The sequence below is a fragment of the Mirounga angustirostris genome, unplaced genomic scaffold, assembly GCF_029215605.1.
Source record: "Mirounga angustirostris isolate CCGP_5_RB_7025 unplaced genomic scaffold, mMirAng1.0.hap1 SCAF_14, whole genome shotgun sequence".
Lineage (NCBI taxonomy): Eukaryota > Metazoa > Chordata > Mammalia > Carnivora > Phocidae > Mirounga > Mirounga angustirostris.
The window spans coordinates 56,015,721-56,034,522 of record NW_026991722.1 but is presented as its reverse complement, the minus strand read 5'-3'; the positions used below and the strand labels follow the sequence as shown (position 1 = coordinate 56,034,522).

Here is an 18,802-nt window from a genome sequence, read left to right as displayed (position 1 = left end):
GGGGAAAAAGCTTGAAAACGTTTTCTGAGTTACGTTTTCTTTTTTTTAAAGATTTTATTTATTTAACAGAGAGAGAGACACAGTGAGAGAGGGAACACAAGCAGGGGGAGTGGGAGAGAGATAAGCAGGCTTCCCGCCGAGCAGGGAGCCCGATGTGGGGCTCGATCCCAGGACCCTGGGATCATGACCTGAGCCGAAGGCAGATGCTTAATGACTGAGCCACCCAGGCGCCCCTGAGTTACGTTTTCTGAGTTGACTAAAATGTTCTCTCTCTTGATTACTGTGAGGTTATAAAGTTAGCATTTGTCAAACCTCACTGAGTTGTACACTTAAAGTTCTGTGCATATCGTTCAAAGGAAAAAAATCTGTAATTAAATATTAAACTCTAGTTAGTAGCTATGCTTTCTGTAGAAGTTTAGGTTACAAATCTGAAAACATTTTCTGTGTACTCTAGGCTTAAGCAAAGGATAGTAAAAGCCAGGTCTCTCATTATTAGAGAAGAGAGTTATAAATACAGAAAAAAAAAAAAGACGGCAACAGCAAACCTTGTCGTGGTGAATTGGAATGGAAGGTTATCAGTATGAATTCCTGTTTTTTAATACAGATAGATAGCTACCAAGTAAGAAAAGGGGATGAAGAATAACAGGCATTTTCCTTCACATATCTTTCTATCTTTCTGGATCTGAAAAGGCAAAAAGTAAGGGTGTAAGTTAAAGGAATAAGAATATACTTCACTACCCACTGCCCCTCCACCAACCCTCAATTTGTTTCCTATAGCAAAGAGTCTCTGATTATTTGTCTCCCCGAGACAGGGTAATTGTGTGAATGGCATTAAGGAGCGCTGGTGATGTGTTCAGCACTGGGTGTTAGACGCAACTGATGAATTACTGAACTCTACATCTGATACTAATGATATACTATATGTTGGCTCTTTGAATTTAAATTAAAAAAAAAAAAAAAACTGTCCAGAAATGGGGATTATAATATCTCTAATGTTAATTCCAAGCAGACTGTTATTTTAATTTCTAAAGATAATTGGTACTGCATAGTAAATTCGTATGTTAAATATAAGTATGTGAACTCTATTTAGTTTTAAAATATATTATCTGTATGCAATTAATTTCAATAAAAATTCTGGAAGTAAAAAAAAAAAAAAGAATACACTTCACTAATGGAGATGGTTCCCTTGAATGGATTCTCATTCAATGTGTGGTGAGACTTTTTATTTCTAATGGTTTGTGAAATATACTAATTGTGGTGTATCTAAATTATTATTTTTTTCAGACCTAAGAAGGATAGATTTATAGGATAAGGAATGAAGAATGAAAACTTTTTTAAAGTTTCAGTCTATCTTGGTAGTTGTCTAGCCTAGCCAGGTTAATCACTGCCTAATGAAAACATTCTTAGGTAGATATTTATTACTAAACTACCTTCAGTCTTTCTTGGATGTCTTATGCATTTACCTGTTGATAGGTAGCAAATGGAGATGACCTATTTTAATCCAAGGTAAAGTAATTTACATTTTTTTAAAAAGAGTAAATAAATTAGCTTTTTTTTTCTTTTAGCTCTCAATTTTCTGTTCAGTTTCACAGAAAATTAGTATATTTGACAGGGCTTTTATTTTGAGAAATACAAGGTATTCTATTCCCTAAGTACATTAACATTAGTAAATGCCTCAAAATCAAATTTTCTTTTCTCCAAAATTGTACTCCATTTTTTTTTCCCCTCTCTCTTTCTGTCTTTCTCTATCTTTTTTTTTTTTTTTGGAATTAATAATCAAGTATACAAATGTAAAAGCCATCAAAATTAGAATACTCAGTCTGCTAAATGATGAATCAAATCAATAATCTGCACAGCATCCCTAAGTAGTGATATGTAAGAAATCAATCTGGATTTTGACAGCCCTCCTTCTTAGGTCATATCACTGTGTATAGAAGCCAGTCCAGTAAATATAAATCAGTGAGAGTTGGTAGCTGCTATGCCAAATTGTACTGATTTCATTTGTTAAACTACTACTGGAATGATGTCTACCTGCAAACAGAGTAAGAGAGAGCATACAAAGAAAAACACACAGGACGAAAGGTCCAGCACCTTACCATCCACAGGTTTGACCTCAGCTGGTATCTGCTCTTCCTGTCCTCCCATGCTGCCTATGCTGTTCTCTTTAATGCTTTCTATTTCCCGCAAGAAATCCTCCATGGAGGTGCTGTCTATGGAGGCTTGTGAGTGGGAGCGGCTAAATGCAGAAGAATGTAGAGATTCATTGGAGAGCATCCTGTTAATTCTTCGGCAGCGAGGAATAGATTTTCTGCAGAAAGAATAATATGTTAATAAAAATCAGTCTTTTATGTTTTAAATCACAAAATAAAATTTAGGTTTAAAATCAATGCAGAATGGAGTTAAGTGTGACATAGAGGGGTCTAAGAGAATTATCTCCATTTAGTGGTGGCCCTTCTTTTTTATTCTCTATAATTCATAATGACTTTGTGGCTACATAGGAATCACCCTGAAAATACTTTTTATAATTTTCACACAATCATAAAGTATGAAGTTACCTGTATTAGCCAAAACATATAGTTCAAGCCAGTATCTCTAATGAACACAGATGCAAAAATCTTCAACTATTAGCAAACTGAATTCAACAATACATTAAAAGAATCATTCACCACCACCACCATGTGGGACTTATTCCAGGGATGCAAGGATGGCTCAATATCTGCAGATCAATCAACATGATATATCACATTAACAAAAGAAAGGATGCAAACCATATGATCATCTCAAAAGATGCAGAAAAAAAACATTTTAAAAAATTCAATATCCATTCACGATAAAACCTCTTAACAAAATGGGTATAGAGGGAACATATCTCAACATAATAAAGGCCATATATGACAAAGCCACAGCTAACATCATACTCAATGGTGAAAGGCTGAAAATTTTTCCTCTAAGATCAGGAAAAAATAAGGATGTCCACTCACACTTTTATTCAATACAGTACTAGAAGTCCTAGTGACAGCAATTGGGTAAGAAAAAGATATGAGGCTTCCAAATATGTAAGGAAGAAGTAAAACTGTCCGTATGTGCAGATGACACGATACTACATATAGAAAACCCTTAAAAATGCCACCAAAAACTATTAGAATCAATCCATGAATTCAATAAAACTGCAAGATACAAAATAAATACACTGAAATCTGTAGTGTTTCTTTTCTTTTTAAAAGATTTTATTTATTTATTTCAGAGAGAGAGAGAGAGAGATAGCACGCACAAGTAGGGGCAGACAGGCCAAGGGAGAGGAAAAAGCAGACTCCCCCCTGAGCAGGTACCCTGATGTGGGGCTTGATCCCAGGACCCTGAGATCATGACCTGAGCTGAAGGCAGACGCTTAACCGACCGAGCCAAAGAGGCACCCTGTAGTGTTTCTATACACTAATAATGAACTAGCAGAAAGAGAAATTAAGAAAATAATCCTATTTACAATTGCATCAAAAGGAATAAACGACCTAGAAATAAATTTAACCAAGGAGGTGAAAGACCTGTACTTTGAAACTTAAGACACTGATGAGAGAAGTTAAAGATGACACAAATAAATGGAAACATACACCATACTCATGGACTGGAAGAATTAAGAGTTAAAATGTCCATACTACCCAAGCAATCTACAAACTCAATGCAATCCCTATCAAAATACTAGTATTTTTCACAAAACTAAAACAAATAACCGTAAAACTTTAATGGAACCACAAAAGAACCCGAAGACAAAGCAATCTTGAGAAAGATAAGTTGGAGGTATCACAACCACAGATTTCAAACTATATTACAAAGCTATAGTAATCAAAACAGTATGGTACTGCCACAAGACACATAGATCAATGGAACAGAATAGAAAGCCCAGAAATTAAGACCACACGTATATGGTCAATTAATCTATGACAAAGGAGGCAAGAATATACAATGGGGAAAAGACAGTCTCTTCATTAAATGGTGTTGGGAAAACTGGACAGGTGCATGCAAAAGAATAAAACTGAACCACCTTCCTATACCAAGACACAAAAATAAACTCAAAATGGATTAAAGACTTAAATGTAAGACCTGATACCATAAAACTCGTAAAAGAAAACACAGGCAGTCACCTCTTGGACATCAGTCTGAGTAGTATTTTTTTGGATGTGGCTCCTCAGGCAAGGGCAACAAAAACAAAAATAAATAACTGGCACTCCATCAAACTAAAAAGCTCTGGACAGTGAAGGAAACAGCAAAACAAAAAGGCAACCTATTAAATGGGTAAAGATATTTACAAATGACATATCTCGTAAGGAGTGTATGGTACATACTGGAAGGCTGGTTTATGCAAGCATGACCTGAATGTCCCTGTTAATCACTATCTTGAGATCTTGTCCTCCTTCTATATTCCCATCAAACAGAATGGATAGGACATGTTGTTCAGTGCTCAAGGTTAGGGACTCCAGGGGTGGCCAACCCAGAGTGTCTCCCTTGTAACAAAGACTGTCTGGATGGCAGGACTTGATCTCCTTCCAACACTGGCTGTGCAAGGAAGGGAAGGGCTACAGATAGTTGCTAGGCTAGTTGCTATACTATAAAAGCTTACTGCAAATAGATTCCAGAAGTGGATGCTTTGTCCAGTTGGCTGCTGCTGGACATCCTCTAAGTTGCCCCCATAAACCTACATCTTGATCCCTGTCTCTGGGTCATTTCTTCAGTCTTGCCAGACCATCATCCACCCTTGGCTTAGAGTGTCCTGGGGTGTGGCTACACAAGGGGTTAATATCCAAAATATATAAAAAATTCATAAAACTCAACACCAAAAAAAAAAAAAGTCCAAATAAAAATGGGCAGAGGAACTAAATAGATACTTTTCCAAGAAAGACATACAAAGTGGTCAAAAGACACATAAAAAGATGCTCAACATCATTAATCATCAGAGAAATGCAACAAAACCACAATATCACCTCACACCAGTCAGAATAGTATCAAAAAGACAAGAAATAATAAGTGTTGGCAAGAATGTGGAGAAAAGGGAACCCCTGTGTACTGTTGGTGAGAATATACATTTGTGAAGCCACTACAGAAAAAGAATATGAAGGCTCTTCAAAAATTTACAAATAAGAATACCCTACAATCCAATAATTTTACTTCTAGGTATTTACCTGAAGAAAATTAAAACACTAATTTGAAAAGATATGTGCACCCCTACATTTATTGCAGCATTATTTATAACAGCCAAGATGTGGAAGCAACCTGTCCATTGATAGATGAATGGATAAAGAATGTCACACACACACACACACACACACACATACACCCACATGTGATATGGAATATTATTCAGACTTAAAAAGAATAAAGTCTTGCCTTTCCAACAACATGAATGGACCTAGAGTGTATTATGCTAAGTGAAATAAGTCAGAGAAAGACAAATACCATATGATTTCCCTTATATGTGGAATCTAAAAACCAAAACAAATGAACAACTAACAAAAAACCAGACTCTTAAATACAGAGAACGAACTGGTGGTTGACAGAGGGGAGGGGAAGAGGGCCATGGGTGAAATAGGTAAAGGGGATTAAAAGGTACAAAATTCCAGTTATAAGTCACAGGGATGAAAAGTACAGCATGGGGAATATAGTCAATAATATTGTAATAATGTATGGAGACATACAGTGACTACACTTATCATGGTGAGCATTTTTGTATATGTTATAAATATACAAATGTCAAATCACTGTGATGGATACCTTACACCCATGTTTCTGTGGGGATGAGGGAATGGGAAGTTTTTGTTTAATAAGTATAGAGTTTTAGTTTTATGAGAGAAAAAGAGTTCTGGAGAGAGGTAGTAGAGATGGTTACGACAATCTGAATGTACTTGATACCACTGAGCTGCATGCTTAAAAAATGGTTAAGATGGGGGCGCCTGGGTGGCTCAGTCATTAAGCGTCTGCCTTCGGCTCAGGTCATGATCCCAGGGTCCTGGGATCGAGTCCCACATCGGGCTCCCTGCTCGGCAGGAAGCCCGCTTCTCCCTCTCCCACTCCCCCTGCTTGTGTTCCTGCTCTCGCTATCTCTCTCTCTGTCAAATAAATAAATAAAAAATCTTTTAAAAAAAAATGGTTAAGATGGTAAATTTTATCTTACATGTATTTTATCAGAATTTAAGATTTTATTTATTTTATCAGAATTTTTAAAAAATGACAGAAAATTGGGGGGCTAGGTGGCTCAATCAGTTGAGTAGCTGACTCTTGATCTCAGCTCAGGTCTTGATCTCAGGATCTCAAGTTTGAGCCCTGCACTGGGCTCCACACCGGGCATGGAGCCTACTTAAAAAAAAAATTGAAAAATATATTTTTAAAAAGTTGGCTGCTGAAATAACGAGATAGTGTGAAGAAATAATCTGTGACATTAAATAGAAAGACCCTACATTAGGATGAGGAAGGGGGCACTGACCCGGAATACAGAGACCCATAGTCAGTTCAGGGAGAATTGGATCACCACTAAGGGTAGGGTACAACCAAAGAAGAGGGCAGTGTGGGCTCCTGTTATCTAGGAGGGCCACAAAAGGACCACTGCCAATCTTGAAGACACACAACTGAGCAGAGCATGCAGCAGCTTCATGGGGCACTTTCTCATGGAGTTGCTGCAAGGACTAAATAAATTAGCATGTGTGTGCACTTAGAACATAAAAATATCCAACAAATGTTAGTTTAAAAAACAAGAGACACAATAGAGGACATACATGCCAAAATGCTGGAATTCTGAGAAATTTTGAAGATTTGCATAAAAATAAAATAAAATATTTTTATGTGAGGCAGTGATGTGTTAAGGCATCTTATTGTTGTGGTAATAATTTTGCAATATATACACGTATCAAATCAGCATATCATGCATCTTAAATTTAACCCAATGTTATATGTCAAATATCTCAATAAAACTGCAATAAATTCAAAATATATTTGAGTTCCAAGACATACGATTGACAAATACAGTATTTCCTAGGAACAATGTTTGATTAACAAGAACACTTCGGTCCCCAACCATGAATAACTGAGCTACTTTATGCAGTATGATCTTCTGTTCTTGCTCTTACGTTATTTTCTTTTTAATTTTCCAATTTGGAGTGGGTATGAAACTTCTTTCAAAGAATTTCAAGTATACCTTCTTATCCTGGGGTTCAGGTAGAGTTGAACCAAAAGGCTGAGACTACCTCTTAACTAATGTGCAGTCTGAGCTGTTACACCCCAAACAAGAACTCCCAGATGGAAAGAGGCAACCAAAGCAATGGCATAGCAATGTCCAACTGTGGCATTATGACTCACTTAGGACAGTTTCATTTTAATATACACAGCAGCGGTGGACTGCTATGGAATGTAGCCATGTCCTACAGCATATACTCTAGTAGAGAAACATCTACTTATAAGCTGCAATCAGCTGCCACTGCTTACACAGCCTTCATATACCATATTCAGAAAAAAATATACAGATGCCCAAAACTTTCCCTATTTCTGGATGTTTATTGGGTTTATTTCTTTCAAAATGAATATTCTTGACTTTGAAAAATTTACAGTATTAATGGCATACATGGATCAAGTTTTTAAAAACTATAATGCAGTATTGTAAGCATAAAATTTAAATAATACACAATTTATAAAGTGGAAATTGAAGGTCTTCTCCTCCATCTGTATCACATCAGTACTTTTCTATAAGCTGTTTTGTTTTCCCATGCAAAAACATGTCATAGATATTTTTTCCATGCCAATAGAGAAATACCACCTCAACTACTGCATGGAATAGCATAACTTACCTTAGAAATTAAGCAAACATGCAGATATATACCCAAGCACTGAAAAAGTTTGAAGAAATGGGAAATTTGAGAAATAATAAGTGAATCTTAGAACAGGAGGAGCAGGGGTGCCTGGGTGGCTCAGTTGTTAAGCGTCTGCCTTCGGCTCAGGTCATGATCCCAGGGTCCTGGGATTGAGCCCCGCATCAGGCTCCCTGCTCGGCAGAAGCCTCCTTCTCCCTCTCCCACTCCCCCTGCTTGTATTCCCTCTCTTGCTGTCTCTTTCTCTGTCAAATAAATAAAATCTTTAAAAGAAAAAAAAGAACAGAAGGAGCATACACATTTAGAGCTAATAATGATAATTTTAGTTACAGCACACAGTTCCTTACTCATGTAAAGGTTACATTGGTGGAATCTCAAAGAAGGGATCATCATAACCTTCTGTTGGGGCAAGGAAAACAGATGCACAATATGGGTCATGAGCATCTGAGTGACACACTGGTTCATTCTGAGATAATCCACCCAAAGAATTCTATAAATGCAGTGATCAACTATTTTTTTTGGCAAAGAAGTCAGACAGTATTTTTGGGACAAGCACTTTTAAGAGTTCTCACTTCTTTAGTTAGGGATCCAAATATTTCCCCCTTCAACCCGGAGTAGAGGCCATGACCTTCAGTCTTAAAATATTACATAACTGTGATCCTCAGGCTCACCCAACACTTTGATGAGACTTAATCTGTAGCTTCATACCTCACCATATTAGGATAAATAGAGCTTAATCTTCTTAAACTGTTTGTATTTTTTAATTCCAACACAATACCAGGAAAACATTACATGAAAAACAGAATGCAATTGTATTACACAGCAACTTTTGTTGGGAAAACACCATTAGGTTTCAAATTAGATTTTAAGTGCATGGTAATTCCCATAAATTCAAAGTGGCATTAAAAAAAGATTTTATTATTCCATTTACCCTTCCATTATCTTTCTAGAAATAATTTGTATTATGTAGTAATGATTACTGGAGCTTTAGAACTTATTATTGTCTACCCTGAATTAGTATTTTATAACTTGAGAACAACATAAATACCTCACAGTAGTATAACTCTCTCTCCACCTGTCAATGGACTTTTAAATAGTCAATAATCTTTTTAAAAATTAAATAAGTAGTCTTTTATATTTATCTTTTATGGTGCTCTTTTATTTCTTCCCATATGTCCCTGTACCCATAACAGATCATTTGCAATCAGCTTTGAGAACTTCATTTGGCATTTCCTCTTTTTTTCCTTAGCATTTGTTGTACTGTGTATCTGCTGCCAACAAACTCCTTTAGATTTCTTTCTGAATACATCTTTAATTTCTTTTCAGTTTGCTGAATTTGTTTACTGGGCAAAGAATTCTAGGCTAGCAGTTTTTATTGTTTTTTAAGACCTTTTATAGATGTCATTCCATTGTCTTCTGGACTCTTGAATCTGATGAGAAGTCCATTATAATTCTTATTGAGATTCTTCTAAATATAATGTCTTTTTTTTCTAGATGCTTTTCATAAATTTTCTCTTTCTCTTTTGTTTTTAGCAGTTTAATTATGAAATGCCTATTTTGTGGTTTTGTTTTTATTCTGCTTGAGGTTTATGGAATTTCTTAAATCTGTGGGTCAATGTCTTTCATCAATTTTGAACTATTACCCATTTTTTCTTCTTCTTTTTTTTTTTTTTTGGTCCCATTCTCTCTCTCTTCTTCTCTTTGAACTCCAATAACATGAATGTCAGCCATTTGATATTGTCCCAAATGTCCCTCATGGTCTTCTTTGCTTTTTCCCCCACTCTTTCTCGTTCTTCAGTTGAATTTCTACTACCCTGTCTTCAAGTTCACTTTTCTTTTCTTCTACACATCTAGACTGCTGTTAAGTCCATCCAATGAATGCTTCAATTCTGATATTTTTTCATAAGACATATGTCAAATTAGTTTTTTAGAGATTCTATTTCTCTGTTGACATTATTCATCTTTTATCCATTTTATGCAACTTTTCCTTTGATTCCTTTAACAATTATCATTGTTATTTAAAAGTTCTTGTCTCTTAATGCCAAAGTCTGTGCCATCAGTATGCCTGCTATAGTGATCAAATACCAGTCAACTGTGTATGATACAGGTCACATTTTCCCTTTCTTTTACTAACTCATAACTTTTTGTTGTGTGGCAGACATTGTTTTTAAAAGAAGTCTAGGAAACTGGAATTAATAGTAATTTCCCTTTTCTTCTGTCTAGAAATTAGAGTAAGACACAGATCACTTCACTCCAATTAGGAGTTGAGCTGGGTCTGGGCTGTATTGCAACTTTAATCAGTTTTATGTTACCTCTGGGTCTAAATGCTTTAAATGCCCTGTGTGTTTACAGCCCCCCACCCCCACCACTAAGGAGGGCTTTAGGTTAAACACCATGGGACTAAGAACTCTGATTTAGAGCCTAACCCCCAGCCTCCTATGTTGTTGGGCTCTCAGCAAACATCTCAAGGGAGAGAATTATCAGGTGTGGAGGTCCCTGCATTTGGGGCTTCAACAGATTCCAATCTGCTGTGCCAGTGTAGGCAGCCATTAACAGCTGTACTGGTATCTCCTTGCCCCAGCAGAGGCCCTCCACCCAAGCAGGTATGATCATCTGCCCAGAAGTGCAAAGACTCAGGGTGAGAAATATGCCCAGGGAGGGAAATGACAGCTGGGCTCTGTCACCTAGGAAGAGCTCTGCCCTCCCTGAGATTTATCTCCTTTAGATGGTGTGTCCAGAGCTCTCCACCAGTTTTTAAAACATATCACGTTTACATTTATCCTTCATTCTCTAGTTGTTACAGTGGTAAAGAGTCAGCCACCATGTAGTCTATGCCCTAACTGAAAGTAGAACTCCCACAGAACAATGTAAATGTATCAGATTTCTTTTAACATTGTATTTGCTAATGAACTGCTAGTTCTGTCTAACCCAAGTTCAGTTCTGAGTATATTCCATAGAATATTTAAAAAGACATAGATCTTGCTAAGAAATATTCTATGGGCCCTTACTGTCTCTTGTAAAGAATTTCATAGATATCAATTTACTACCATACACATTACATCATTTGATCCTTACATTAACACCATAAAGCAGCCAAAGCAAGAATTCATGTCTCATTATATAATGAGGAAAACAGTTACTGACAGCAAAGTGGAGACACATAATTTCCCACTGCAATTACAATAAAATGCAAATGCTCTTCTAGGACTTCATGGCCCAGCACGTTCTGTCCTCAAACTGCTTCTGCAGTCACACCTTCTATCACTCTCCCCAGCATTAGCACTAGGCATGCTAATCTTTTCTCAGTTTCTCTAAAAAGCCAAGCTGTTTCTTCCCTCAGGAAATTTTCTCTTACTGCTTTTTCTGCCTGGAACATTCTCCTACTATTTCCATGCCAAGATGCTTCTCATCATTCAGCTCCCAAGGTAAATGTCACCTCCTCGGGGGATCTTTTCCTAGCCATCCTAAATTAGCATTCCTCCAGTTATCCATCATCTCAGCTTTCTGCATTTCCTTCTTCCCATCCATCAACAACTTACACTTTATCTACTCACTTACTTCATTTTTTGGGAATGATTTTCCCCAGTAGAATATAGAGGAACCATGTCTGTCTCATTTACACAGTATCTGGCCAGTAACAGAACTCAGAAATATTTGCCAAATGAATGACTAGTGACAGCGGAGCCAGAATATAAATTCAAACCTTTTCAATCCTGTCCAAATGCTTTCCCTACAATAATCTTTCTTAATTTCAAAAGCCCCCTTGGGTATTAGTGTTTCTGTGTATAGCTATACATATCTTTATACCATAGAAGAAATATAATGTGGTGAGTTTAAGAAAAACTATGAAGCCAGCTGGCGCAGGTTTCAATGTGGGCTCTAACGCTTTCTGGATCTATGACCTTCAGAGCAAGCTACTGAACCTCTGTTCCTTCATTGCCTAATCTGTAAAACGGGAATATTAGTCATATACATGTCTGGGGGTTATTATAAGGATTGAGTTAATATATGTGAAATGCATGGTACATAGTAAGCCAATGTGTTGACTGCTATAATTTAATTTTTTAGCACACCTGTAACTAGACTTACAGTAAGGCTATAGTGGGTGCTAAAATATCATCAGGGCACTAAAATATCACTAGAAATATAATGAGATAAATGAAACTGCATTTATCAGAACTCCTCTCTGACCCAACTCCATTCCCAAGCCTTGTTTCCTCAACTCCCTTAGGCCACAAAGGGCCATCTGACACAGTTCTGGCCAGTCACATCAGAAAAATTCTTCCCCGTGTTTCAGAGAGATCTTTTGTTTTCCTGAAATAAGTGCTATCATTTTCTCTTTCTCCTTCTCCCTTTTTGGAATGTAGACGAGATGACTGATGCTTCAATAGCCATCTTGCAATGATGAGAGAAAAGCCAAGAAAACTGCAGAGATCAGCCTTGCCATTATCGAGTCTCAGAAATAAAATCAGATGCTGCCTATCTCTAGACTTCTAGAAATGTGAGGACAAGCTCCTAATTTTAAAAACAACTCTAATCTTTGTTGTTGTTATTGTTACTTGCAGCCCAAATGACTCCCAAATGATATAACTGGAAGGAATACTTCAATAACTCATTTGGAGTAGGGTGAGATTAGACACCTTCTCCACTCCACTAAGGGAATTATTCAAGTAAGAATACACTGTCTGCCTCCTAAAAGAAGTTGTGTCTAATGTAATGATCTTCAATTTAAAGAGCTACGAATTATGTGCCCTAATCCCATGTCTCGGTCTGGCCTTGATCGGTATACTATAGAGTTAAACTTCATTCCTGCTGACAATATCCCTGGCTAAATATACAGGGAATATATTCACATTGTTCTCAAATCAAATATATTCCAAGAGTATTAGGAAGAATATACCAAAATCAAAGATTTCCCCCTCCTCTTTCTGAAAGAAGGATTGAATTTTCCATTGTCACTGTCTTTGAATGATGCCAATGGCAGCACAGCATGGTCATCTAGAGAAATCATCTTGGATCCTGACCTCAAGTGAGCCTTTGCTGCAAGGCTCTTGCAAGTGAAATTGTTCACTCTGTGGGACAGACCCCAGGCATAGTCCCAGTAATGCAGCTGTTTGCCCTCTTAGCTCCCTCAGGAGGCCATTTAGATAAAGTAAGAAAGAAGACAAATCCCTTTGTTTTTAAGCTCTGACTTCTCAGAAATCTTTGGATTCTAACATGCTTATAAACAAGCTCAACTTGGATGTCTTGCAAAAAGCACCTAAAAGGCAAGGGTTATAAAGGGAGGCTATAGTTTCAGAGTAATAGAAGCAAGAACACAGAGCAGGTTCCCACTCTCTTTCTCAGGCTCAGTGACTCTGTCTTTCAATACCATCTGGCATCCTTCATTCTCCTCCTACCATCCCGGTTTTCTGTTCCTCTCTTGGCCTGCCTCACTCCTCTTTGGGGAACAAGGAGAAAGCTAATGAAACTATTCCATCAAAAGGTAAACAGGTCTGCCTGAACCTCTCTGTTGGCAGAAAAAAAATAGAGAAAAATGTGTTTGTAGATTAGGTGGAGGCTTAAAATAGCAAACAAATCTCAGTTACTCATCAGAGAATATTTGAAATGGTTTTGAAAGCTGGAAATTTTTTTAACTAACTGAGATTCCTATCAGCAATTAAATTCTTATGCATGTATACCTGTGAGTACAAGCACTGGACTAAGAAGGGGAAAAGTTGCAACCTGGAAAGAACAACATCCAACCATTAAACACTGAACCCCAGGAATTTACAAAGAAGGAGACTCAAATGAGACAAAAGCTCTTCTGCAAGAAAAAATGACAGAATCTTTTTTTGAGGGTAGGGGAAGGACAGCATGTTTTTCTGTATTTGTAGCTATAAAAGAAACTGAACGTCACATATTTGATTTTGAAAGTAATTTATGCCATGTTCTGTCTACTGCTTTACCAAGAAAAGGCCACTAAACCACATAATTAGAATACATCACTTATTTGGGTATATATAAACATACTCATGACAAAATCAACATATAATGTTTCTTAAATTTCCCCTATGTTGGTTGAGGGAAGGAGGAAATAGAGAGTGATTGCTAATGGGTACGGAGTTTCTTTTTGGCAAGATGAAAATGCTCTGGAATTAGTAGTGATGGTATCACAATTTTGTGACTGTACTAGAACCACTGAACTGTATACTTTATACTTTTAACTGTACATTTTAAAAGAGTGGATTTTATATTGTTCATCAATAACAAAATAATATGAGAAAAAATTACTTTTTAAAATTTTGATAATTAAAAGTGATTTGACACTGACAACACCAAACACTGGTGAGGATATGGAGCAAGAAAAATTTTCATTCATTGCTGGTGAGAATGCTAAAAAGTATAGTTACTTTGGAAGGCACTTTGGCAATTTCTTTTTTTTTTTTTTTTTTAGATTTTATTTATTTATTTGAGAGAGAGAGAATGAGAGGCAGAGAGCATGAGAGGAAGGAGGGTCAGAGGGAGAAGCAGACTCCCTGCTGAGCAGGGAGCCCGATGCGGGACTCGATCCCGGGACTCCAGGATCATGATCTGAGCCGAAGGCAGTCGCTTAACCAACTGAGCCACCCAGGCGCCCACTTTGGCAATTTCTTATAAAACTACACATACTCTTAACCATACAATATAGCAATCACTCTCCTTAGTATTTACCCAAAGAAGCTGAAAACATGTCTACACAAAAACTTGCACATGGATATTTATAGCAACTTTATTCATAATTGCAAAAATTTGGAAGCAATGAAGATGTCTCTTAGTAGGTGAATGGATAAACATGGTACATCAAAATAATGGAATATTACTCAGTGCTAAAAAGAAATGAGCTATCAAATCATGAAAAGACACGGAGGAACCTTCAATGTATATTCCTAAGTGAAAGAAAACAATCTGAAAAAGCTACATACCATATGATTCCAACAATATGACATTCTGGAAAAGGCAAAATTATGGAGATAGTAAAAAGAAAGTGGCTGTCAAGGGTTGAGGGGGTGTTGGGAGGGATGAAACACATGGAGCATAGAGGACATTTAGGGCAGTGAAAATATTCTGTATGATACTTTAATGATGTACACATTTGTCCAAATCCATAGAATGCACAATACTAATAATGAACTCTACTGTAAACTATGGACTTTCAGTGGATTACAATGGGTCAGTGTAGAGTCATCAATGTAGCAAATGTACCACTCTGGTAGGGGATGTTAATAATAGGGGAGGCTGTGCATGTGTGGTGCAGGAGGTATATGGGAAGTCTCTGGATCTTCCCCTCAATTTTGCTTTGAACCTAAAACTGCTCTTAAAAAAAAAAAAAATCTTTAAAAAAGAAACACTTTGGGATTTCAAATAAGTTTTAAGAAATTAAAAAAAAAAATCAAATTTTCAAAAAGGGCCATGGATAGAAAGATACTCCTATGAAAGGCTACTGGCTGTTTTAAGCAAAGTATAATAGTCACAGATGGGAAACAGTTTTACCCATTTGACTAATAATCCTCTAAACAGGTGACAGGTTAAATGTCTGTTTTTAAGGCAAAGGAAATCACCCAGTATGAACGTTTTATGTTCTATTTTAAAACCAATATACAGTTTATGAGTTTGATGTAGATATTGATTTTGGTGAAGCTCAGTCAATCCCATAAGTGACTCATCACATTATCCTCAAAGATATGTTAAAATTATTAGTGGAAAACTAGTTTGGTGACACCTGATCATTGCTTAGAGGCTCATGTTTTTTATTCAATTAGGAGATATCTAGGGAAAAAAAATCTATAAAACAGAATGTAAGCAAAAAGCAGCTTTCCCTTGCTCTTTAATAGAATTCTACACTTTATTCAGTGATCTATGTCATTAGAAGAGTCTTGGTGATTTATATATTTTGGGCTTCTAAAATCAGTCTTCTCCAAAAATCTAGATAAATTTCTTGAAGATTGTCTTTTTAAAGCTCAAAATTAAGTTACACATTCTCTCTATTGATTAGTGATCGGTTAGTACCAAATTTCAGTGTATATTTTTATTCTGTGGTTTTGAAGGGCCTGCTGTGGCCAGTATTACTATGCATGACTTTCAAAGCAACTGACCAGATGAGCCCCCAATCTCGTGTCATCTGAAAGTCTGCCTCTCTGGTGCTGTGATGATTTGCTGGAATGCAACCATGTAACCTTTCCTCCACATGTCTGGTCTCTATTTATTGCTGTTATTACCTAGTCATTAAATGGTCAGCCACAAAACATGAAAATGCTGTTCTATTGCATCCTTGCACTATTTTTCAATTCTTTTGTCTGTTGTCCTTCTTCAGCTCAAAAAATTCAACAACAGCAGGACAGAATCACAAACAAGATCAAAGGGATAATCAGGCGGTAGCTCTGCTTGGAGCCCCACAGTCAATCTCATGTGGATGGTCATTCTCGTGTGCATGGGTTTTAAACAGCTCTGTGGTCCATCCTGTTAAGGTTTTCCTCTGGCCTTTTTCCTCATGGGGCAATAGTATCAGCTCAACTTTAAACTATTCAGTAAAAATCCAAGGTAACTATAAACCCAACTTATTAAATTCTGGCAGGAATGAGTTGGCCATTTGGATAAAAATTATCCCTTGATTCTCTTCTTTCACAATACATTTTCCACACTCAGACTTATTCCATGATGGTTTTAGTTCTATGGGGTCCCCTTAAGCAATAACGATTTTATGTTCCATTTGTTTTCATTGGTTAACTTTAAGATGGTTGCTCCTAACGTCTATACAAACAGCTTTAAATTGGAAAGCCATAACTAGTGTTTCCAATGAAACACTGGTTTCAATTGGGGAGCTGAGAGGAAATTTGAGAAATGCCCAAATAAGTCATAATTTACAGATGAGAAAAATGAAGCTCAGAGAAATTAAGTAACTCATCCAAGAGCACACAGAGCACATAATGCTAATTACTGAGAATTATAACTACAAATTTAATCTCCTGATATCTAATTCCATGTTTCTTTCCTTCTGGTCACCAGTTTCCCAATCCATTTATATTTTATATTCTTTACTGTCTCACTAACCCCTGCAAAGCTTCATACTTTTACATTAGAGACTATTGTCTTTTTTCCCTTAATGTATTTCTTAAAATGCACATGGTAATCAAGTGGATCCTATTTTTATCATATGTTGAAAAATCTGTCATTAGTCAAAATTTTCACTAAAGAACAAAGAGAGCTAGATGCAAAAGTGCCCCACAAGATTTTTAAAAAAAAATTAACACAAAATTCTCTAAAAATCTGAAATTTTGCCAGTTAATAAAATTGGCAATCGCAACAGACCATATATATTGGCTATAAAATACATATTCCACACATTAAAAAAACAACTACACTGCTGTTTACATTGATCTACAAGGAATATATTAGCACTATTAAAAATAAATCACATTTTTAATTTATCCATTGGTTGGTAGATTAGAATATATTAGAATTTCTTAAAATAGTGTCAGTAATTCATGTCTTTTATTTAAAACCATTAAAAGAAGTAAAAGCTGAATTCCATTTTACTCAATTTTCCTTGAAGCATGTAGAGACATTTCCCAAGTATCACAGCCAGGTTAAAATAAAATAATAAATTCTAAATTCACATTTTTATTATTGTTGCTATTAGTAATCATCATCATCAACATCCAGTTAAAGGTAATTTCAATTGGTTCTCTACCTCACCCTCTCCAATTTAGTCATAACATTGTTCATCATCAGATAAATTCCTTTAGGAAACCATTAAAAGCCAGCAGTCAGAACACTTTACATACTCTAAAAATGCCATAAAAACAACGTCAGAATTAAGGTCCTCAAAGTACCACTCACAGAATGACAGGGAAAGGCACTGACCAGTAACCTGAATGCCCATGTTAAATGTGAACTTTGGAAAAACAAGAGCTGTAAGTTCCACAAAAGAGAATCAAATAACCAATTTCATAATGGTTGACACCTCATGTGGTGGGGGCTCTTGTTGCCAATGCCTCTGAAGCTCTACCACACTCAAGATGAATGGCTTTAGTACTTCAGTACCTAACCTCTGACAGCAAAAAGACAACTGATCAATAGTTCAACTGATCCCTGATCAGTAGTTCATGCCATGGGAAACAGAATGATTTCTTTTCTATCATCTTAGAGAAGGCTTTTTCTTTCTAAGAATAACCCAACCAGGAAGTTCTCCCTCTTCTAAGGCTTCTTATCCACTCCTTTCCAGTAATGTTATCTTCTTTCTTTACCAATGGCTGGGATTAATTACGATAATCAGTAATTCCCTTCAGACTCTGTTGTGCACAAAACTGGTGAGCTTGTGTAAAGAAGAAATAAAAATGAGACAAAGGACTTAGGTCTTGCATTTAATTGTATTTACTTTCATTTATTTAAGAAAGAAGCTGACACTTTTTGGTTTTTGGTAAATGGGCAAGTTTTCATTTTTGCTTTCATTTTCCATGCTAAAACTCCTTCTTTAAAGCAAAAAGTACCAGATTCTGCTTAACAGAATATCTGTATTTCAGTAGATTATAAAATTCTACTAGGGTTCCTGCTAGCCTATATAGAACCATTGTATGAGTTCAAGAAAGTCTATCCTCTCTGAAAAAATATGGTTTGCCTAATGGAGCAAAGCTGAATCTCTGCCCCACCTGACCCTTTGGTATTCTTATTCAATAAACAACATGTACAACTATATTCATTGACCTTGAATTTTACTGAATGACTCACAGTTTCCCATTTATGTCTGTTATAGAATTATTCTAGGAAAATGCCACTCTTCAGCCAAAATTTTAAAATCACATCTTTAACAACAACAACAAAAGAACAGCTTTCTTAAATTTTTGGTAAATGTGGATATAGATTAATTCATTAAGGAAAAATTATTAATTGTGGGAAAGGTTGTGAATACTAGTAATGGCTATTGAGTAACCTTTTGAGAA

At 36.3% G+C, this 18,802-nt stretch overlaps 1 protein-coding gene across 9 annotated transcripts in view; it reads right to left on the bottom strand.

The window, feature by feature from the left end:
* ARHGAP28 (Rho GTPase activating protein 28) overlaps positions 1-18,802 on the bottom strand; it is a 225,329-nt gene that overhangs the window by 104,891 nt on the left and 101,636 nt on the right. For all 9 annotated transcript variants that reach the window (XM_064577897.1, XM_064577900.1, XM_064577901.1 and 6 more), the window contains one exon: positions 2,097-2,308. In XM_064577897.1, coding sequence (XP_064433967.1) covers positions 2,097-2,308 — 212 coding nt within the window. The remainder of the gene's footprint in view (positions 1-2,096; positions 2,309-18,802) is intronic.